The sequence below is a fragment of the Tamandua tetradactyla genome, chromosome 23 (genome assembly GCF_023851605.1).
Source record: "Tamandua tetradactyla isolate mTamTet1 chromosome 23, mTamTet1.pri, whole genome shotgun sequence".
Taxonomy (NCBI): Eukaryota; Metazoa; Chordata; class Mammalia; order Pilosa; family Myrmecophagidae; genus Tamandua; species Tamandua tetradactyla.
The window spans coordinates 24357231-24375822 of record NC_135349.1 but is presented as its reverse complement, the minus strand read 5'-3'; the positions used below and the strand labels follow the sequence as shown (position 1 = coordinate 24375822).

The 18592-nt window shown below is 52.9% G+C and overlaps 3 protein-coding genes across 6 annotated transcripts in view; all 3 read right to left on the bottom strand.

The window, feature by feature from the left end:
- Positions 1-9514, bottom strand: part of MVP (major vault protein) — a 36601-nt gene extending 27087 nt beyond the window's left edge. The window contains exon 1 of one of the 2 annotated variants that reach the window (XM_077141267.1): positions 9288-9514. The gene's annotated coding sequence lies outside the window, so the exon portion shown is untranslated. The remainder of the gene's footprint in view (positions 1-9287) is intronic. The other variant, XM_077141266.1, reaches the window with a different exon arrangement.
- A 253-nt stretch (positions 9515-9767) lies between these two features.
- Positions 9768-13788, bottom strand: PAGR1 (PAXIP1 associated glutamate rich protein 1). Of its 3 annotated transcripts, none has more exons than XM_077141269.1 (4): positions 13631-13762; positions 12764-13265; positions 12488-12570; positions 9768-10236 (listed from the first exon to the last, which is right to left on the bottom strand). In XM_077141269.1, exons 2-4 carry the CDS (start codon positions 13243-13245, stop codon positions 10037-10039), a joined length of 765 nt encoding a protein of 254 aa, XP_076997384.1. In that variant the 5' UTR covers positions 13246-13265; positions 13631-13762; the 3' UTR covers positions 9768-10036. The 3 variants fall into 3 exon arrangements, with proteins under 3 accessions (XP_076997384.1, XP_076997385.1, XP_076997386.1); XM_077141271.1 differs by lacking the exon at positions 9768-10236 and adding an exon at positions 10621-10894 and having other exon boundaries at positions 13631-13788; XM_077141270.1 differs by lacking the exon at positions 13631-13762 and having other exon boundaries at positions 12764-13624.
- Positions 13789-13990: 202 nt separating this feature from the next.
- PRRT2 (proline rich transmembrane protein 2) lies at positions 13991-17639 on the bottom strand. Its single transcript, XM_077141268.1, has 3 exons — positions 17495-17639; positions 15844-16820; positions 13991-15472 (listed from the first exon to the last, which is right to left on the bottom strand). Exons 2-3 carry the CDS (start codon positions 16753-16755, stop codon positions 15167-15169), a joined length of 1218 nt encoding a protein of 405 aa, XP_076997383.1. The 5' UTR covers positions 16756-16820; positions 17495-17639; the 3' UTR covers positions 13991-15166.
- Between the last annotated feature and the right edge of the window lie 953 nt (positions 17640-18592).

Below are 18592 nucleotides of genomic sequence, written 5' to 3'. Positions count from 1 at the left end.
ATGGGCAGAGATCCCAGTAGATGTCTCCATGTACCTTCCCATGACATGCTAAGCAAGCCAGAACCTGGAGAGAGCCAAGGGAAGCCAAAAGATGAAAGCCAGCCCTGGAGAAGCAAAGCAAGGAACTCCTACAGGAACCAGAGGTTGAAAGCCATGGAGCCTAGGAACAAGGGACCTGCAGAAGCCAGACATGTGCCTTCCCAGCTGATAGAGGTGTTCCAGATGGCATCAGCCTTTGTGTGAAGGTAGCCTCTTGTTAGTGCCTTAACTTGGACATTTTTTTTACCTTAGAACTGTAAATTTGCAACTTACTAAATTCCCTTTATAAAAGCCATTCCATATCTGGTATATTGCATTCCAGCAGTTTAACAAACTACTACAGACTTCATTATGAAAGTAAAATTACAACCTACAGAATGGGAGAAAGTATTTGGAAACCACATATCCAACAAAGATTTAATATCCAGAATATACAAAGAACTGCTATATCTGAACTAAACGACAAACCCAATTAAAAAGTGGGTAAAAGACTTGAATAGACATTTCTCCAAAGAAGCTATCCAAATGGACAAAAAGCACACGAAAATATGTTCAACATTATTAGCCAGTAGGGAAATGCAAATCAGAACCACAATGAGATACCATTTCATACCCACAAGAATGGCTACCATTCTTTTAAAAATTGGAAAATAAGTGTTGGAGAGGATATGGAGACATAGGAATACTTGCTCATTGCTGATGGAAATGTAAAAATGGTGAAGCTGCCATGGATAAGTGTGGCAGTTCCTCAGGAAGTACAGAATTACCATATGACCCAGCAATCCCATTTCTAAATATTGACCCCTAAAAATTGAAAGTAGGGACTTGAATAGATATTTGCACTCTGATGTTCATGAAAGCATGATTCACAATTGCCAAAAATAGAAGCAACTCCAGTATTCATCAACAAATGGATGGATCCACAAATGTGATGTTTAATTCAGCAGCAAAAAGGAATGACATTCTGAGTCATATAACAGCATGGCTGAACCTTGAGGACATTCTATCGAGTGAAACAAGCCAGATATAAAAGAACAAACATTGTATGATCTGACTAATATGATCTAATTATAATGAATAAACAGTTAAAATCTAGAATATAAGTTACCAGGAGATAGAATGAGGCTAGGGAATGGGGAGCGGATGCTTAGCTTTGTGCAGAATTTTTAAATAGGTTGAGGGTAAACATTTGGAAATGGATAGAGGTGATGACAACACATTACGGTGAGTGTAATGAACAGCACTGAATTATACATGTGAAATGGGAAGTTTAGGGTCATTGTGTCTGGAAGGCAGGTTAGAGGATGAAACATGGGACTGTATAACTGAATGCTATCATGGACAATGATTGTGATTAATAGTACAACTATAAGAATGTTCTTTTATGAACTAGAACAAACGTACATCACGACTAATTACAAGGAGTTAATATAGTGGTATATGAGAAAAATGTACTTAATGTAAACTATGGAGTACAGTTAACATTTTAATATTCTTTCATCAACTGTAACAAATGGTGGTACCACACCAATGCAAAGTGTCAATAAAAGGGCAATGAGGGGTATAGGGCTTTTTTTAAAACTATAATGTTCTAGAATTGATTGTGGTGATTAATACATAACTCTGATTAAACCATGAGCCATTGATCGTATACTTTGGATAGATTTATGGTGTATGACTATGTCTCAATGAAACTGCTCTAAAAAAATGAGATACCAGTACACACTCACAAGAATGGCTACTATTTTAAAAAAAAAAACAGAAAATAACAAATGTTGGTGAAGATGTGGAGAAATAGAAACGCTTGTTCATTGTTGGTGGGAATGTAAAATGATTCAACCACTGTGGAAAACAGTTTGGAAGTTTTCAACAAGTTAAGTGTAGAATCACCACTTGACCCTCCAATCCCACTTCTCGATATACACCCAAAAGAACTGAAATAAGAAACGTGAACCAATATTTGCACATCAGTGTTCACAGTGGCATTCATGATTGGAATTCTGAATTCCATCCAAAGATGGAAGCAAGCCAGGTGTCTATCAACAGATGAATGGATCAACAAATGTGGTATCTAATTCAGCCATAAAACAGGAATGAAATTCTGATACATATGAAAATATGGATGAACCTTGATGACATCTTGAATGAAATAAGCCAGAAACAAAAGGACAAGTATTGTATGATCTCACTGGTACGTAGTCATTAGAATAGATTAATGGAGTCAGATACTAGAAAACAAGAGTACCAGGAACCAAGATTGGTGTAGGGATTTGGGAGTTAATGCTTGACTGTTACAGAGTTTCTCCCACGGGGTGATGGAAAAGTTTTGGTATTGGATGGTGGTGATATCAGCACAACATTGTAAATGTAATTAACTGACTTATATATTTGAATGCGGTTAAAAGGGGGAAGTTTTAGGTTACATATGTTAGAATAAAAATTTGTAAAACCATAGGACTGTACATAAGCGTGAACCCTAATGTAAACAACGGGCTACAGCTAACGGTAAAATTATAATATTCTTTTATGAATTATAACAAATACACCACACTAATGAAAGTGTTAAAAGGGAAAACTAAGTGTGTGAAGGGGAGTTAGAGGGAATTTATTTTTCTGCATGATTTTTCTGTGAACTTATGGCTTCTCTAAAAAATAAAAAAAAAATTGTTAAACTACACAGTGGGGGGTCGGGGAGGGGAGTGGACTCCTCCTTGCCCTTTCCCGACATGCGTATGTGCACACGCCCCTCCCCTCCTCCAGAGTACGGGAGCTGAGATAGCTGGCGATGGGTGACTAGGTCAGCCTGGAGGGGGTGAGTTCTTCTCCTACACCTAGTGGGAAGCAGTGGCTCCAGGTAACTGGACACCTCCTCCAGAGGCAGGCAGCCAGGATTTCTGAGGCTCCTAGGGACCCAGGCTGCAGACAAATGTTAGCCCAGAGCCAGAGCAAGTTTGCATGCTCTCTGCACTGCCTCTCGCCCTTCCCTGTGCTTTAGGTGATTCTGGTGTAACAGTTGAGACCTGCTCCTCCTCTCAAGGAAGGAAACCTGTGAGGGACTCGATTCTCCCATAGAAGGGGCTGGAGAGAGACCACAAAGCATTCAGTTTGTCCCCAGTTCCCGCATTGGTCCTCAGCTGCCTGCTGCTGTGGGCAGGGAAAGGGGAAGAGGGCTAGGTGGATATCATATCCCAGTCGCCTCCTACCTGCTCCTGAATCCTGAGTGGCCCCGTTTAGATATGTCACCCTCCCACCTAAGCCCCATCCCTGCCTTCAGCACCGCTTGGAGGTTGCAGATGGTGCGACTCAAAAAAGAACCCAGTTTACACCAGGCCCCTGGGAGTTTTGTCCTCCGAGAATTTGGCTAGACATTTGTGAGCCACCAGCGAAAGGAAGAGCACCTCCTTGACTCCACCCTTCCCCCAGCTTCCAGCCCGGAGGAGAAAAGGGAATCGAGCAGGGAAAGGTCAAGGCTTGGCACAGGGGAACTAGGCAGGAGGCAGGAAATCACAGAATCAAAGCTGGAAGGGGCACGAGGAGAGCTCAGCCCACACAATCTGGAAACTTCCAAATCTGATGCCAGCATTTAGAAATCGTGACTTTTCACAAAATCACTATTTCTCGCTTGTCTTGAAGAGCTAGGAACTCAGCAACACTGTAAAAATTCATTCCCACGTGGCACAACTGGCTGGAGCCAGGTAGTGGCTGCCCCCTTCGGACCGAGCACAAGCTTTCCATTTTATCACAATCAATCCCCCACCCCCACCCCCACCCCCACCCACTCACTATGTCATCTTGTCCTTGGGCCCCTGCGCCCAGCTATGCCTGACTCTCGTGTGCATTTCAATTCACCACCTCTGATCGAGTTTAAAATCCTCCACATCAGCGCTGTCCAACAGAAATGTCCACAGTGGTAAAAATGTTCTAAATCCCTGCTGTGTTTGGACCACAACATAAACTTCAAGTATGGCTGATTCAACGGAGGAAGGGAGTTTTAAATGTTAATTTAAATAGTCAAATGTCGCTGGTTGATCCCACGTTGAGCTGTATAGCTCTAAAGAACTGAGACCCAAATAGGGACAATTTATTTTCAGGGTCACACAGCAAATCAACCGTAGTTCTAGGCTCAGAGCTCCAATTAAATGCCTAATCCCTTCTTCACCAAGAGGTAAAAGGTACGGGGCAGATACGGAGCCAGGCTGCCCGCTTTACAATTGGGATTTGTTGTCTTCCCGCCCGGTATTCCCTTCAGGTAGAGAGTTAACAGTTTTGATGTGTTTTCCTGGTATCCTTTCCATCTCAGAGGGATGTTACTCTGCTCCTCGTTCTGACAAATCTGTACGAGATTTGACACTTTTCCGGAGCTCCTTTTTTCTTTTTTAAAGGAAAGTTAGTCCTCCCTGAACTTGCTGGTAGGTGGCTTTTCTAACTTCAGAGCGCCCTCTTCTGTTGTTTTCAGGTAGTGTCCGGGCACGCTGGGGCTGGCTGCGGGCACCCCCACCCCACCAATTGGGTTTCCTCCTCCATAAATGATCATCTACCTGCGAGTCATGAGGATCAAGTGAAGGGATACGCAGAGCACTTAGAACCAAGCTGGGCTCCATCTTTCAGGGCCGAAGCAGGCACTCACGCCCGAGGCCCCGCTTTCGTCTCCAATTGTAGGGTGGGGGTGGGGGGCTTGCCTCAAGAGGCTCCCACCCCACCTGGCATTGCAGTCTTGACCTTCACTTGCCTACTGGTCAGGAAAGCGGGGCATCCCTTGTCTCCCCTGCTGGAGGCTAGAACTGCAAAGTCGAGGCATCTGACAGGCAGGTGAAGCCTTTTCCAGCTGCTCCTCTGCTAAGTTCCCTGCGGGGATGGAAGCCTGGCCAGGGAACCAGATGGGGGGAGAAGAAGGGCTCGGGCTGGGGGCAGAAGTGCAGATAGGAGTCCCTGAGCCCCTCATCCCCACCCCCACCCCCCAGGGAAGATTTGAAGTCCAGAAGGGCTGGCAAGCAGGCTCTGGGAGAGGCCACGTTGGCTCCTCCTTGGAGGCTGTCCCACCCCCCATGGCTGAGGTCCCTCTGCCATCTGCCACCCCAGCTGGGCCCAGGCAGGGAGGCTGAGAACCTTGCCCAGCTCAGTGATTCAGCTGAAAGGACTGGGCTCCCACCTTGTTCCTGGTCTCGCTTGCAGACCCAGGTTTTGCTTTCAGATCCAGTATTCTTGCTTAGACCCTGCCTGGCCTCCCCTCTCCCCACCCCCAAGGTTGGGCCTTCTCCCAAGACCACTTGCCAAGTTCACCGAGACCAGGTTTAGCCTTCTTATCCTCTCCATTCCTTCAGGGGATCCGGGGAAGCGTTTGACTTGGGCAGCTTGTTCATGACAAGTTTCAGATTTAGACTTTTGTGGTTTACCAGATAGTACATACAGTTGTAACATTTACTTTCAGTATCTCAGGGCCCTCAACAGACAGTGGTTAGGATTACCCAAGCCTTTGTAAGGGCCTGCCCAGCCCTCGGGCAGGACCCACATCTACTCACACACCCACCCCACTCACCCTGACCTCCCTCTGGTCCCTGCTTCTGAGATCTGCCCCCTCGTCTGCTCTCAGGGTGCATATCTGGCCTTGCCCAATCACATTTCCCTCAAGGGTCGGGAGGCTCCTTCAAGAACCCCAGTCTAGAGTGAACAATGAAAGGGAGCGGTAAGGGGTATAGAAAAAAACAGGGGGAACAAAGGTTAAAATCTACTGAGTAGATGGAAGTACTAGTGGTCAATGAGAAGGAGGGGTAAGGGGTATGGTATGTGTGAGTTTTTTCTTTTTCTTTTTCTTTTTCTGAATTGATGCAAATGTTCTAAAAAGTGATCATGGTGATGAATATACTACTATGTGATGATAGTGTGAGCCACTGATTGTACACCATGCACAGAATGTTTGTATGTTAAGAATGTTCATGATTGTATGTTGTTTTGGTTTGAAAAATACAAAATAAATTTTTTTAAAAACCCAGTCTGTAAGGGATACCAATGGTCAACTTTCACCCAAAGCCTTCCAGGGACCAGCATCTCCCTGGTAGACAAAGAAAGGAGGGGTAGACCAAGGAAAACAAAACAGCCTGCCAGAAACCGAGGTTGGGGTCACTCTCTAAGAGACAGGTTCATGATCCCGGTTTCTTGACTCAAAGATTTATGCAGCAGCAAAAACAAATAGATGAGTCACGTGCCACTGCAGACCAGAAATCTTCAGGGTCAATTCCTAGTAGCCAAAACAGTGACTCGTGATAGCAGATGCCAAAGGATGGTGGCAGTAAGCAGCATCAGCGTCCCTTGGAAGCTTGCTAGGACCGTCTCCATCAGCATCTCAACTACATCCCCAAGGAGAAGCAGCTACTCTCTCCACCCTGCCTGTACATCAGAACCACTTGAAGATCTCTTAAAGGCACCCATTCTCTGGTGATTCTGATTCAATTGGCCCAGGGGTGGGATGCAAACATTGTTATTTTTATTTTTTTTTAACATGGGCAGGCACCGGGAATCGAACCCGGGTCCTCAGGCATGGCAGGCAAGCATTCTTGCCTGCTGAGCCACCGTGGCCCGCCCAACATTGTTATTTTTAAAAAGCGCTGTGGCTGACAAGGTTGAAAGCCAGCAGGGGACAATTTCAATCTGGTAGGTTCTGTCACTGCTGACCTGATCTTGGGATGCTTACTAGCTTCTGAGCCTTACTCACTTCGACCCTGAAAAACCAGGGATAGAAGGGGCTGCTGTCCAGGGTTAAGGGGATGTGAGGATGGAGAAGGCCTCTAGCACGCAGTGAGTGTTCAGCAAGCAGCAGTAGGTAAGAGGAGAAATGAAGAGGCATTCAGATTACAGACTGCTTCTCCAGGAAAGGGAAATTCATTTATTCCCCTCCAGCCCCAGCCTTCCCCCAACCCAAGCAGCCTCCTTGCCAACACAAGCCTCTTTGTCCCTCACCTGGACTTTTGGTCCAAATGGGCATGAAGTTGGAGGCAAGGCTGACCCCCAGCCCTGCCCCCATCCACCTCTATCAACTTTGGCTTTATCAAACTGGGGCAAGCTATCTATCCCTCTGCCCCAAGCCCCAAAGTGAGTGGAAAAGTTCAGGATAAACCTAGGCTTATCTTCGCGGAGTTTCCCCAATGCTAATTTGAAGTTAAGCATTTTTTGTTTATGGGATGTGAGAGTCACATGACTCGGGAACGGCAGAGAAATTGCTTTCACCGGTTAGCGTCCCCATTTGGGGAAATGGTGTCATTTGCTTTAGAGGATTATTAGTACAAATTCCTGAGCAGATACCTCACACACATACACACACACACACACACACAAAAGTGACTTAAGAAACAAAGTTTTAGAAACTTTTCTTCCTAAGAAAATTTCATCTGAGCACCAGCCCAACTTGGGCCACTTTGTGGGAGAGAGGAACAGCTCTGCCCCCCGGGGCCTGCCTCCCTGACCCTGGTCATTAGTGCCAGTCATTGAAGTAGGAAGACTGCCTACATTAGAGACAGCCCAGGATGAACAGTACTTGGCCAAGAAAAAAAAAAAAAAAGGAATGAACTACTAATACATAGAAAATAGGCAAATCTCAAAATAATCATGACAAGTGAAAGAAATCAGACCCCAAAAAGTGCATACTGTATGATTCTATTTACATAAATTCTAGAAAATGCTAATTAACATACAGTGACAGATCAGTGGTTACCTGGGGATGGGGAGGTGGGAAGGAGGGAAGGGCCTGATGAACTTTTGGGGGTGAAAGAAATCTTGATTGTGGTGACGTTTTCACTGGTGTCCCATCTCAAAACTCATCAAGCAGCGCTAAGTTTACCATATGTCAGTTAGACCACAGCAAAGCTTTTCATGAAATTAAAAAAAAAAAAAAAAAAGGAACCAGCTTTCAGAACTCCTGAGTTAAATCAGTGTTCTAAACTCGCCCAATCACAAGGCTCACCAGAGATCATTAATCCTGTTGATGCTCATTCCCAGGCCTCACCCCAGAACCATTGGACTCAGGTTTCCAGAGGGGTCTGGCACACTTATTTTTGGCAGGTGCCCCAAAGAACAGCTACTACTTAAGAACTTAATTTGTGCCATGCATTGTTAATCAATTCATCTAAACCTCACTAGAGATTAAGGAATTTGCTCAGGGTCAGAGTTATCAGAGTATAGAGTCAGAATTCTATCCTGGGGTACTGTGATCACAGAGCCCCTAAACAGTGTGGCTTCTCAGGCAGAGACCTCTTGCGGACACGTACCCTAGAACAATTATTTAAGGACCTGGGCGGGCCTGGGCCCTCCCCAGGAGACAGTGCCAATGGCAGTTCAAAGGTGAGCACTTCCTTGTAACCTGGGCCAGTGCCCAGCCCAGGGCCTGGGAGTGCAGCACCCAACAAAAGAGCACCAGGAGTCACCTTGGGTCCATTCAATGTGGCTGCACTACCTGCTCCCAGCTAGGGAGAACAGCCCTGGTGCACAGCCCCACCCAGGGCAGGGCTGGAGTCCTGCCCTGGGTGTGAACAGGCAGGAGTTTCCAGGGAGAGCCACCTGCCACCCACATGACAGCCAGTCTCTATGCCATAACCCAGGGTTCCACACGGGCAGGAAGCAGAAAACACAGGGAAACTCAACCTCAACCAGCCTCCTCCATCGGGGTTCCCCTCCCAGGAGTCAGTGACATGGCCTGGCAGCTTCAACTGAGCTTCCTGGGGTTTTGTGCAGTTCTACGGTATATTTCACTTTCCCCTCCTACGCTTAAACAAAAGAACTTGCTCGCCAAACCCTACATCTTTTGGTCATCAAGCCTGCCTTAAGCTCAGCCCGCTACTGACTTCTCAGTGGCCTGCCAAGGCCCACAGTTGGCACAGCCCTGAGTGGGCAGCAGGAGGGCCTCACCATGAAGTACAGTCAAGGGGTCTCCCTGGGGACAAGTCACACCCTAGGAGCTCTAGGAGACAGGCCAGAGCCCAAGTCCCGGGAGAGGGGGAAGGGCAAATACAGCGGGGACCAACCCAGCTCCAGGATGGAGTCTGAGATTCCCCTTTCTTCAGATGTGGGAGCCTGAAGTCAGAGACAGGCCTAGGATTTTAGTGGGTGGGGTGAGGCTGGGTCGGGGGGGTGGGGGACGAGCTGATGAGTGGATCCACCTTTGCTTCCAAACACAGAAAAAACTCCGACGAGGAAAGCAAATCCTCCCGAGGCAAAGCCTCCACCCACCTTCTTTCCCTTCAGGTTCAGAGAGATCTTACCTACCCCAGCAAGAAGTAAGGCCCTCCAAAGCAGGACGGGGCTGGAAAGATTCTTGAGGGGCCCAGAGCCCCCCACTGTTGGTTTGGAGGCTGGCCAACAGTCCTCACGGCCAGAGGAGTGGCGGGGCTGAGACGGATGAGCTCCTCGCCTCCGCCAGGGACGCTTCCTCACTAGCCCCGGGGATCACTTCCCGGAGAGCGCAGGACAGAGGCCAGGGGGTGGGGCTCGGGTATTAAAGGAACTTTGCAGCTGCTTCTCATTGGCTCCTCCCGGCTGCTTTCGCTGCAGCTGAAGGAGCAAGAATTTCTGCACTGGGGCCAGGCGGCAACATTGGGGTGAGACTGGGAGGGGTCAGAGGGCCGAGAGAAGGTAAGCAGGTTCTTACTGAGTCCACCTCTGCCCTAGCTGGCTTTAATTTCCCAATCTGGGTGAACACAGTTCTGTCTTTCCTCCCCAACCCCCCAGCCCCACAAAGTGGGGCCAATGGTCCAGCTCGAGCCACAGCTCTTCTTCTTCGAAGAAGGTAAGTCTGCATCTTTTATTTGAGATTCAGAAAATTTAGCTCAGGTCTCCAAAAAGCTAAGCGACGGGAAACATAAACATAAACATAAACATAAACATAAACACACACACACGTTTTTCTTGCAAGTCTTTGTGGGAGGAGCCGGGGGTTTCTCTCCTCTCCCTCAGTTTCCTGCCCTCCTCCGTTGCCAAGGGTATAGACTTTGTACTCCGGAGGCGGACGCCGTCAGTATTTCCGCTGCCGGGGAAAGAGGCTGCTCCCCGAGGACCGAAGTGGGGGGCTGGAGGGGCTGGGATCCTCCGAGTCCAGTTCGAAGAGGTCCCTGCCCGTACGAAGGATCTGCTCCTCCAGCTTTTTGTGTCGCTTCATGTCTGAGAGGACCTTGTCCAGGCGGGCCTCCCGTTTCTGGCTCCGGGCTGAGCTTCCTGGAAGAGAGGAAGGGGACAAGAGGGGAAGGGATTGAAGCAGTGGGCACAAGCCCTGCCTGTGCCTTTTCAATCACTTGAGGGACTTGTTAAAGACCCCAATTTCCAAAAAAAAATCAACCAATGGTGCTGCAATAGCAGGATATTCACACGGAAAAAGAATTAAATGTGACACACACCCTCCCCCCTACCACTGCACAGCATACAAAAAATAAAATAAAACTAAAAACCCTGATTTCCAGGCTCTGTCACAGAGGTTCACGGTTTGGGGTTGGCCCCCAGGTGGAGGGGACAGTGAAGGGGGTGTCAGTGGTGGCCTCAGTTGTGACGAGGCGCCAGTACTGTGAAGATTCAGGAACAGCATCCCGGGTGGGGGAAGAGCAGGTGCAGAGACCCCAGGGCAGGAAGGGAGGGGTCTGTTCAAAGGTGGAGGCCAGGTGAGTGAGGAGGCAAAGGAGAGGGCAGAGGCCCCACAGGTCCTGGAAAGTGGTTTGGATTTCTATTCTAAATGTGATGGAAGCCTTTGGAGGATTTTAAGCAGAAAAGCGGTATGACTTACATTTTTAAAATGGTCGTTCTGGTTGCTGAGACTGGAGGGAGGCAAACCACCCAACAGCTACTTTAACAGTGCAGCCAAGAGACGGTGGCTGGGGTGGCGCTGAAGGTGGAAAGGAGTGGGTGGCCTTGGAAATGTGGCATTAGAGACAGAGCTAATAGGACTGCTTGCTGGCCAGGATGTTGGCACCAGAGAAAAAGAAGAATTAAGGCTCCAAGGGTTTTGGTTTGAACTAGGCAGATATTGATTCCATTTTCTAGGAGGTAGGAATCTGGGGATGGGGAAGGGGGGTGTTGTAGAGGTATCAGGCAGACAGCTGGATGGAAGAATCTGGAGTTCAAGGGAGAGGTGACGGTTGGTGGTTTAAATGATTTCAGACTCACACTGCTGGATGCGAAGAACTAGAATAGGGGGTAGCCAGAGCACTCAGCCCTGGGTCACTCATCTTAAAGAGGAAAATAATTTTTTTTTCATTGCTAGTGCTTACACAGCTGGTGCTTTTCTAGGCTCTTTAGAGCGTAACTTTACTAAGGTCCCATTGCAAGTAAGTGACAAAGCTAGGATCTGGTCCCAGACAGTGGGCTCCCAAAGTCTGTTCCCAACCACCTGGGAAGAAGTCAAGCAGAGAAGGGGAAACCAGCATAGGCGACCAAGAAGCAGCGACCAGCAGGGAGAAGAAGAGTCGGGGAGTAATGCCCTGGAAGCAAAAGGAACAAAAGCATCTGAAGAGTGACGAGTGACTGAGAGACTAAGCTGTTGAGGACAGATGGAGAGGACACAGGGTTGGGAAGAGTGTGGGTGACTGGTGACCCTAAAAAACACCGTTTCTACAGGATGGGGTCCAAAGCCTGTCTGGAATGTGTTAAAGGGAATAAGAGAAGAGGAGACAGTGATTACAAACAACTCTTGAGAAATGTGATTGTATAAGGGAAAAAAGAACTGGAGCACGTTCTTACATAGCTGTGACTAATCCAGTAAAATGGACCAGACTGCTGACACAGGGAGAAGAGAGGGAGGTCAGGGTCCAGAAGAGGGGTGGACAGGCTGGCCTCAGGGGCCCCTCACCCACACAGTAGGAGTGCAGGTGGACAGATGTGCCAGGCGAAGGAGGCCTGATAGATCCGGCATGACATTCAAAAAAGGTTGAGAGTTTTAAAAGAAAAGAAATGGCTTGTAAGTGGCAGTGGGGAAGGGGGAGGCAACACCACTCTAACCCCTAGACTCTGTCACGGGTGAGTAGCAAGAGAAAATTCAGCCTCCACTTGTCCTCAGTGGACAGTCAGTTCTGGTTTGGGTAAGAAAGGCAATGTTCAAAGAGGAAGCTGGAGATATAGAGGAGTCTGAAAGGATGGTAAATTCTAGGAAGATACGTGGAGAGGGAAACTGAGTCAGGTTAGGAGATGTACACAGTCCCAGCACATCCATTTGGATAATAATGAATGACTGGGAAAACTTGGGCTTCTGAAGGGACAGAGGTTAAGGGGCTAGGAAGCAGGCAGGGATGATCTGTGATCACCCTTATTGAAGATAAGGTACGCAATCCTAAACCGGAAGGACGGTGCCTTTGGGCCAATGGTTTCTCCTGCAGCTAAAAGTTGTGGGACAACTTGGGTACCAGGCCTCTTGTGGGGAGCCGCCTGGGTAACTGGGAACAGAGATCTTCACCTCCCCCCAACGTTTCCCTCTTGTCTCTACCTGGGGTGCGTCTCCGGTCAATCAGGGAGTTCTTTGGTGTCATTGGCTCATCATCAAAGTCAAATTCCGTGGGCATGTGCGGTCTGGGACAGGTGGATAGAGAGTGAAGGGTGAGGGTAGCTGCCCAAACACCCACCCATGTGCCACTCCCCAAACAACAGACTCTTCCTTTCCTTCCACTTCCCTCCCTCTGCATGCAAGACCTTTTTCCCTCCCTATTTTCCCCTAGCATCAGGGACATAGCCCCAGGGACAAGATGCAAAGGTGCGCCCTCACTTTTCCTCTTCCTCTTCTTTGGCCTCTGGCTCCTCATCCGATCTCTCCTCTTCACTCTGGGCCTCAGGCGTGGGGGGCCGGCGGGGCAGAATCTCTGCCTGAAGTTCCAAGGTGCCGTGAGCAGCCAGCAGCTCGTAGAGCCGCTGGATTTCCGGGGGCGGGGGCATCCAGGCCTGCCCATCCGCGGGCAGCTCCACCTCCTCGTCGCTGCAGGGCACGCACCAGTCCTCGGACTCTCCCTCTGCCTGCTCTTCCTCCCCAGCGCGGGGGCCTTCTCCCTGGGCCTCCTCGGCCCCGGGCCCCTCTCTCTCAGCCTCCTCCCGGCCTCCTTCCACTTCTTCCTCAGCCTTATTGGCCGAAGCAGGGGGACCTCCGGGGTCCTCCACGGCCAGAGCCTGGAGGCCGGAGGTCACTTCCCCTTCTTCAGACAGGGGCGCCGCCGTGTTGGTCGCAGGGTCTCCATGACCCCGGGCAAGGGACATAGGTCACTAGGGAAGAGGCCCTGAGACGACAGGAGATGCAGGGGTACTAAGCCGCCCCAGCTCCCACCCCAAGGGAATGGACTCCCCAGGGGTTTAGGGAATGTCTTCTCAACCAATCAGCCTCCAACGGCGATCCCCGAAGCCAGATCGTCCATCCCCGGGAGGGGGCGTTAAGTCCCCGCCTCCGATCCCGCCCCACGAGTCGAGATCCGGTACGTCAGTGTTCCCCCGGATCCACCGAAACCACTTTCCGCTTCGGAAAGGGCAGGGGGAGGGGCGGGCCCACTCTTCTCACCTTCACACCACCCCTCCCCACACCTGGGCCCGCTGCCCTCTCCCCAGACTTCGCAGTTCCCGGTGGCGCCACCCCAGTCACCTTACGCACCTGGAGCTAAGACCCGCCTCCCCGGCTGCGCAGGCGCACAAAGATGGCACGGGAGGCTCCGCGCTAGTCAAAACTACTTGGAAGAGGAAAAAGCAAGGAGAGGCTAACACATGCGCAAAACAGGGTTTGGCAAGGTAGGCATTCCGGCATCAAAGGCTTCGGCCCGCAGTAAAGATGGCTACCGGGAAGGCGCATGCGCATATCACCCAGTAGCCTCCGCCCGTAGGGAGGTAGGACCGCTGGCCCGCGGCCGACGAATGCAAGGACCAACCGAGACCAGAGGCGTCTCATGCAGTCTCCGTTTATTGGTGTTTCAGACCCATGCAGCATCCGGCATACAAAAAGAGGGGAATCGGTTTGATATACCTTTTTTTTTTTTTGGAATTTGTCCCCCCCCCCCCCCACGCACACTTTTTTTTTTAGAAAACAACCGCCAACTCCGAACCGCGTCGCAGTTCAGGCCGCGCCTCCCCTGCGGGCCGCCGCGTGCAATAAACCTCCCTCACCCTCTTAGAAAATAATTATAGCGCTCCCCGCCTCTCCCTCGCTCCTTGCGGCTGGGAGCTTTGGTCCTGTTTTAGGGGTTCTTGCCTTAAAAAAGCACGTGAACGACCCGCACCCCGACGCTTTTAGAAAGAAACACACTGTCTGGGGTTAAAAAGCCCAGGAGGGGCATGTCCGCTGCTGAGCCCCTACTTCTCCCCACTGTGTGTTCCTAGGGGGTAACTCCGAACCCCGGCACATGCTCCCAGATTCGGTCTGACCCCAGCTAGAGGACCTGAGAGGCGCCTTGGGGGGGAGGGGGACGTCCGGGTCTGGGTGGCTCTAGGAGAGAACTGTCAGAGCCCTTTCCAGACACGCCTCCCGACCCCTTTTTCCCTCCCTATTTCCCCCCACCCCCAACCTGATATAAGTGTTGGAGTTTTTGCAGAATAAATAGTGGCGGGAGGGTGGAGGAGAGTATGCTGAGGGGAGATGAGGAGGCAGGAGGAGGAAGGGGGTGGGGACGTGGAGAGGGAAAGGGAGATGCTAAAAGAGAGAAAGAAGAAAGGAAGGGGGAAGATGCCAAGGAAATGAAAGTTGGGAGGGGGAAGCCAGGGAGAGAGGTAAAGGGAATCGCGGAGGCAGGGTGGGGGGTGGGAGTTGGGGGTCGCCAGAAGAGGTGCAGAGAGGCTGGGAGAGATGGAGGGAGGCTGAGAGGGGGCAGAGAGTTTGGGAGATGTTCAGGATGGTTGACAGAAGTGCAGGAAGGCTTCTGGAAATGCAGGGATGAGGAGGCCAAGAGGCAGGATGGGTGCAGGCAGACTCTCAGGGAGGTGGGAAACAGTGCGGGGAGAAAGGAGGCCTACAGTTGGCAGGGGAGCCTGGCAGGATGCAGGAGCAGGAGAGAAGCTGTAAACAAGGCCGCTCAGGCTCCCTTGGTCCCTACGGGTGGGGGCCAGGACCATCGATTGGGCTGCCCCCCAGGGGAGGGATGGACCCAAGGCAGCTCCCAACAGGAAGAAAAGTCTTGGAATGCAGGGCAGAGCCCCTCACTTATACACTGTGGGAGAGGAGCGGGAAGGACAGACAGAGACGGTGGGAGGGGGTGGGGATGGGCAGAGACAAGGAGGGGAGGACAGACAGGAGAGAGCAGGGGCAGGGGGTTAGTAAAGCTGCCCTCACCCACCCTTCCACTCCTCCCTGGCCGGTCCCGGACCCCCACTCACCGCCCAAGTTGATGACGCAGGAGGCGATGATGATGAGGACCCCCCCCACCAGCGCCACGATGCTTAAGAGCTTGGCCACGCGGCCCAGACGCTGGGCCCCGTCCACGTCCCCCTGCTGCAGGCTGTTCCGGGACTGGGGTTGGAGTGAGGGGCAGGGGGCACCATGGCCCAGGTCAGGTGGGGTCAGATGAGGCCAGGCGGGCAAGGATCAGGTGAGAGTCATCCAGTGGAGGTGGGCCGGCCCCATGGAAGTTAAGGGGGGGGGAGGGCACCGGTAAGCAAGGCTGGGTGAGACATGTACTTCAATAACCCCCTCCCCCCGCAAAAAATGGGTCAGGACATCAGAGGGTGAGGTCCTGGGTAGAGGCAAGCAAAGGCTCTATGGTAACAGAGGGTCCATGCAGGGAGGAGAGGGAAGGCGAGGCCACTCCTGGGGCTCAGTCCCAGTCCTGTCAGGAAGCTGGGAGCCACAGCTGGCCTGGGCCAGGGTCGCACGGGGCTCACCATGACGGCATAAGCGAAGGCCACGATGTTGACGGGCCACATGGGGCAGAAGCAGGACAGGATGGCCAAGATGATGTAGTCCCGAGGTTTCTGGGCACCTTCACCCCCCTCCACCCCAGGCCCGGCCAGCTGGGAGCTGGGGTGGCGGCTCAGGCTCCCTCGAGGAGATCCTGGATGCCCGCTGTGGCTGTGAGCCCTTCCCACTCGGTCCTCCTCAACCAGCTGCTGCAGCACGCGGGAGGGGGCCCCATTGGCCGCGGCTGTTTTGGTTGAGGGTGGGGAGTGAGACTGGAGGGCCGGACCCTCTTCCCCATCACCACCAGCCTGCAAGGGGACAACAGCCCCATTCTCCTGCTTTTCTCCCATACTCTCCGTCAGGGCCTCAGGGGCGGGGTCCTCCTGTGTAGGGGACTCGGGCTGGTGGGCTGGCTTGGGGCTGGGCTGGCCTTCTGGCTGAGGGTCAGGTTGAGGGTCTGTCTGGGGGTCCAGTTTGGGGACAGGCTCTGAGGCTGGCTCAGGGGGGCCTGCAGACTCCAGCTCAGACCCCTGGTCTGCGGTGGCCTCATGGTTCACTTCTGGTTTGGATTCTGGGTCTTGGCATGCTTCTTTGGGGCTGGATTCGGCCTTTGACTCCCCTCCTGGGCTTGAGCTGAGGTCTGTGGCCTGGGCTGTTTCTGGGGCCCTGGCCGGGGTCTCTGTGGTTTCTGGAGCCAGCCCAGCCTTGGGCCCTGAGTCCACAGGAGCCCCAGTGGTGTCTGGGCCTGGCTGTGGGGCGTCTAGCTCATCTGGGACCCCAGCTGGGACCTGGGGAGGGTCAGTTCCAGCTTCAGAAGAGCTGGGCCCTACTCCTGGAGTCTGGGGACCTTCTTCAACCCCCTTCATCTCAAAGCCCTCAGAGCTGCTGGCTGCCATATTGAGATGGGAGAGGGGAGAGGGCCCCTTTGCGGAAGATAGAGCAGCAGAGGCGGCAGCAAATCCTGGAAGAGAAGACAGTCTTGGTATGAGGGGGGACGGGGTGCTGGGCACTGCCAGCTCACGAGGGAGAGCTATGCTCCTGTCTCAGGCCAGCCTTGGGCTGCCTCTGGGGAAAGGAAGAAAGTTGGGGTTTCCTTTGCCTTGGGGTGGGACATCCCTGGGGTAGGGACAGGGATACTCTGCTCAAAGTCTGTTCTGCTTGGAGAGCCCGCGGAAAATTCACCCTTTTGTGGGCAGGACTCTATCCCGGTCCCCCAGCAAGATTCTGACTCTAAGATCCTAGTAGACGCCCCAGCGCCCCCAAATCAACAAGCCCTGCCAACACACTGACAGTCTGACAGGATAGAGGACCCGCCACTCACTCATGTTCCACTCCCTCTGCATCCTCCCCTTCTCCCTGAGCCTCCAGGCGTGCGGTTTTCTTGCTGCGTGTTTCGGGAGTAGACTCCCCCGCCCCTCCGTGGGGGACCTGGGCATCTCCTCCAAGTCCCTTCCCAGCCCCTCTCCCAGGGATTCCCTCGCCCCCGGGGTGCCGGTGCCTCTTCCTACCCTTGCCGCGGCGCGCCCAGTACCACCAGCCCGCCGGCCAGGCGCCCGCATTCCCATGCAGCCCGCCCAGGTGTCCGCCGTCTGTCCGTCTACCCGTACCCCGAGCCTCAGCCCGTCCCCGTCTCACCTCGACGTCGGCCTCCAGGTTGCTCTCCGCCGCCGCCGCCGTTGCAGCAGCCGCAGCCCGGGAGGGAGCGAGTCAGCGAGCGAGCGAGGGAGGGAGGCGGCGGGTCTTTCCTCCTCTCCTCTCCCGTCTGCTCGTCCCCTCCTCTCGGGTCCCCTCCCCTGCGCTCCGCCGCCGCGCGCCGCCCCCGCCCCTCGCCTGCCTCCCGCCCCTCCCGGCCGGCCCTAGGGAGCCTCGCGTGCCAGGCCCCGCGTTACCCGGGCAACCGGCCGGGGGACCACTCGCGCCCCCTCCCTGCCCCTTCCCACGCGCGCCTCCCGGGGCGGCCCCTTCCCAAGCCCCCGGCCCCTCCCGCCAACGGTCACCGGGGGTCTTGTCAGAGGCACGGGGTTAGGGGAAACGGAGAGGGGTCTGCGAGGAGCGACGGGACCAGGGAGACCGGCAGGGCCGGGTGGAAGCACCCTCAGGAGGAGAAAGAGGGGATGGTCGGAGGGGCAAAGCTGGGAAGGCTGCAGAGGAGCAGGGTGGGGTTTCAGGGGACGGGAGACTGCAGAACAGGAAGTTTCCCCACCCCCAAGGAAGAAGCAGCAGAAATGGGTACTAGAAGGCTCAAAGAAAAGGGTCCCTGGAAAAGACAGGGAGCAAGAACTGGGGGGATTTGCAAGGGGCAGGGCAGGGGCTGCAGGGACAGCCTGGCATGGCAGGGGAGCTGCTGGCAGAGAAGCAAGTGGAAATGGAGAGTGGACAGGCAGCTTGGATCATGCCATGAGAGGGACTACTGGGGAGAAGCAGAGTTTTTATTCTCACCCTCATTGCTCCCAGTCCCGGGGCTGACTTTCCCAACCCTTCTGCAGTTCCACCATTGCCTTTCAGGGCCTGGTGGGTGTGCAGGTATTTGGCTGGGATCTGGGGTGCCAGTCTGAGCAGCAGGCAGTGGATGTGGTTGAGGGAGAGCAGCATTTCTGTCCAGCAGCTGTTTGGGCTCCTAGCCAGGGCCTCTTCAAACCTCCAGCGGCTATTCTGGGCCTCTCCAGATCCGGTATTCCCCTAGGGACCCGGGAGTCCTGCAACTTGTGCTCCACAGCCACTGGGCCTTGGCCA

Excerpts from the sequence above, each read along its gene's own strand:
- PRRT2 (XM_077141268.1), bottom strand. The coding sequence starts at position 16,755 with ATGGCAGCCAGCAGCTCTGAGGGCTTTGAGATGAAGGGGGTTGAAGAA. Across the intron at positions 15,473-15,843 it reads CCTTCGCTTATGCCGTCATG|TCCCGGAACAGCCTGCAGCA; the intron begins GTGAGCCCCGTG and ends CTCCAACCCCAG.
- PAGR1 (XM_077141269.1), bottom strand. The coding sequence starts at position 13,245 with ATGTCCCTTGCCCGGGGTCATGGAGACCCTGCGACCAACACGGCGGCG. Across the intron at positions 12,571-12,763 it reads AAAGAAGAGGAAGAGGAAAA|ACCGCACATGCCCACGGAAT; the intron begins GTGAGGGCGCAC and ends CACCTGTCCCAG. Across the intron at positions 10,237-12,487 it reads TGACCGGAGACGCACCCCAG|GAAGCTCAGCCCGGAGCCAG; the intron begins GTAGAGACAAGA and ends CCTCTCTTCCAG.